This window comes from Bison bison, unplaced genomic scaffold (genome assembly GCF_000754665.1).
Source record: "Bison bison bison isolate TAMUID 2011002044 unplaced genomic scaffold, Bison_UMD1.0 scf7180017864080, whole genome shotgun sequence".
NCBI lineage: Eukaryota > Metazoa > Chordata > Mammalia > Artiodactyla > Bovidae > Bison > Bison bison.
The window spans coordinates 145,366-146,006 of record NW_011494652.1 but is presented as its reverse complement, the minus strand read 5'-3'; the positions used below and the strand labels follow the sequence as shown (position 1 = coordinate 146,006).

Here is a 641-nt window from a genome sequence, read left to right as displayed (position 1 = left end):
TGGCCTTGCAGGGTCCCAGCTGGCCCAGGAAGAGCAGAAGGTGACCCACACATGACTCAGAAGGGCCACCTGATTCTAAGGAGATGTGTCTCCTGTGACCAGAAATACACATCTCCCTGGAGAGTAGGGTAAACACAGGCCCCAGTGCTGAGCCTGGAGGGAGATGTGTACGTGAGCGAGGAGGAGGGGAGGCTGTGGGTAAATCAGGGAGGATGTGTGGAAGGGAGCTGATGCAGGAAAACCGTAAGAATATAAGATTCCAAACATGAGGAACCCAAGGTCTTGGGGCAGAGCCTCAGATCTTGCACTGACAGCAAATGGGGACACAACAGCTGGACTGGGAGCAGCAGGGTTTGCAGCAGCTGGACTGGGAGCAGCAGACGGGGACACAGCAACTGGACTGGGAGCAGCCACACGAGCCACAGCCCCCCTTGGAGCCCCCACACGAGCCACAGCCCCCCTTGGAGCCCCCACAGGAGCCGCAGCTCCCTTTGCCACAGCTGGAGCAGGAGCAGGCTGGCACACAGCAGCACACGGGCTTGCAGCAGCAGGCGGGCACACAGCAGCTGGACTGGGAGCAGCAGGGTTTGCAGCAGCTGGACTGGGAGCAGCAGGGTTTGCAGCAGCTGGACTGGGAGCAG

The 641-nt window shown here is 60.4% G+C and overlaps 1 protein-coding gene across 1 annotated transcript in view; it reads right to left on the bottom strand.

The window, feature by feature from the left end:
- Positions 1-295: 295 nt before the first annotated feature.
- LOC104986915 (keratin-associated protein 5-6) overlaps positions 296-641 on the bottom strand; it is a 732-nt gene continuing 386 nt past the window's right edge. The window contains exon 2 of the mRNA XM_010837634.1: positions 296-572. Within this exon, the coding sequence (XP_010835936.1) occupies positions 296-572 (277 nt within the window). The remainder of the gene's footprint in view (positions 573-641) is intronic.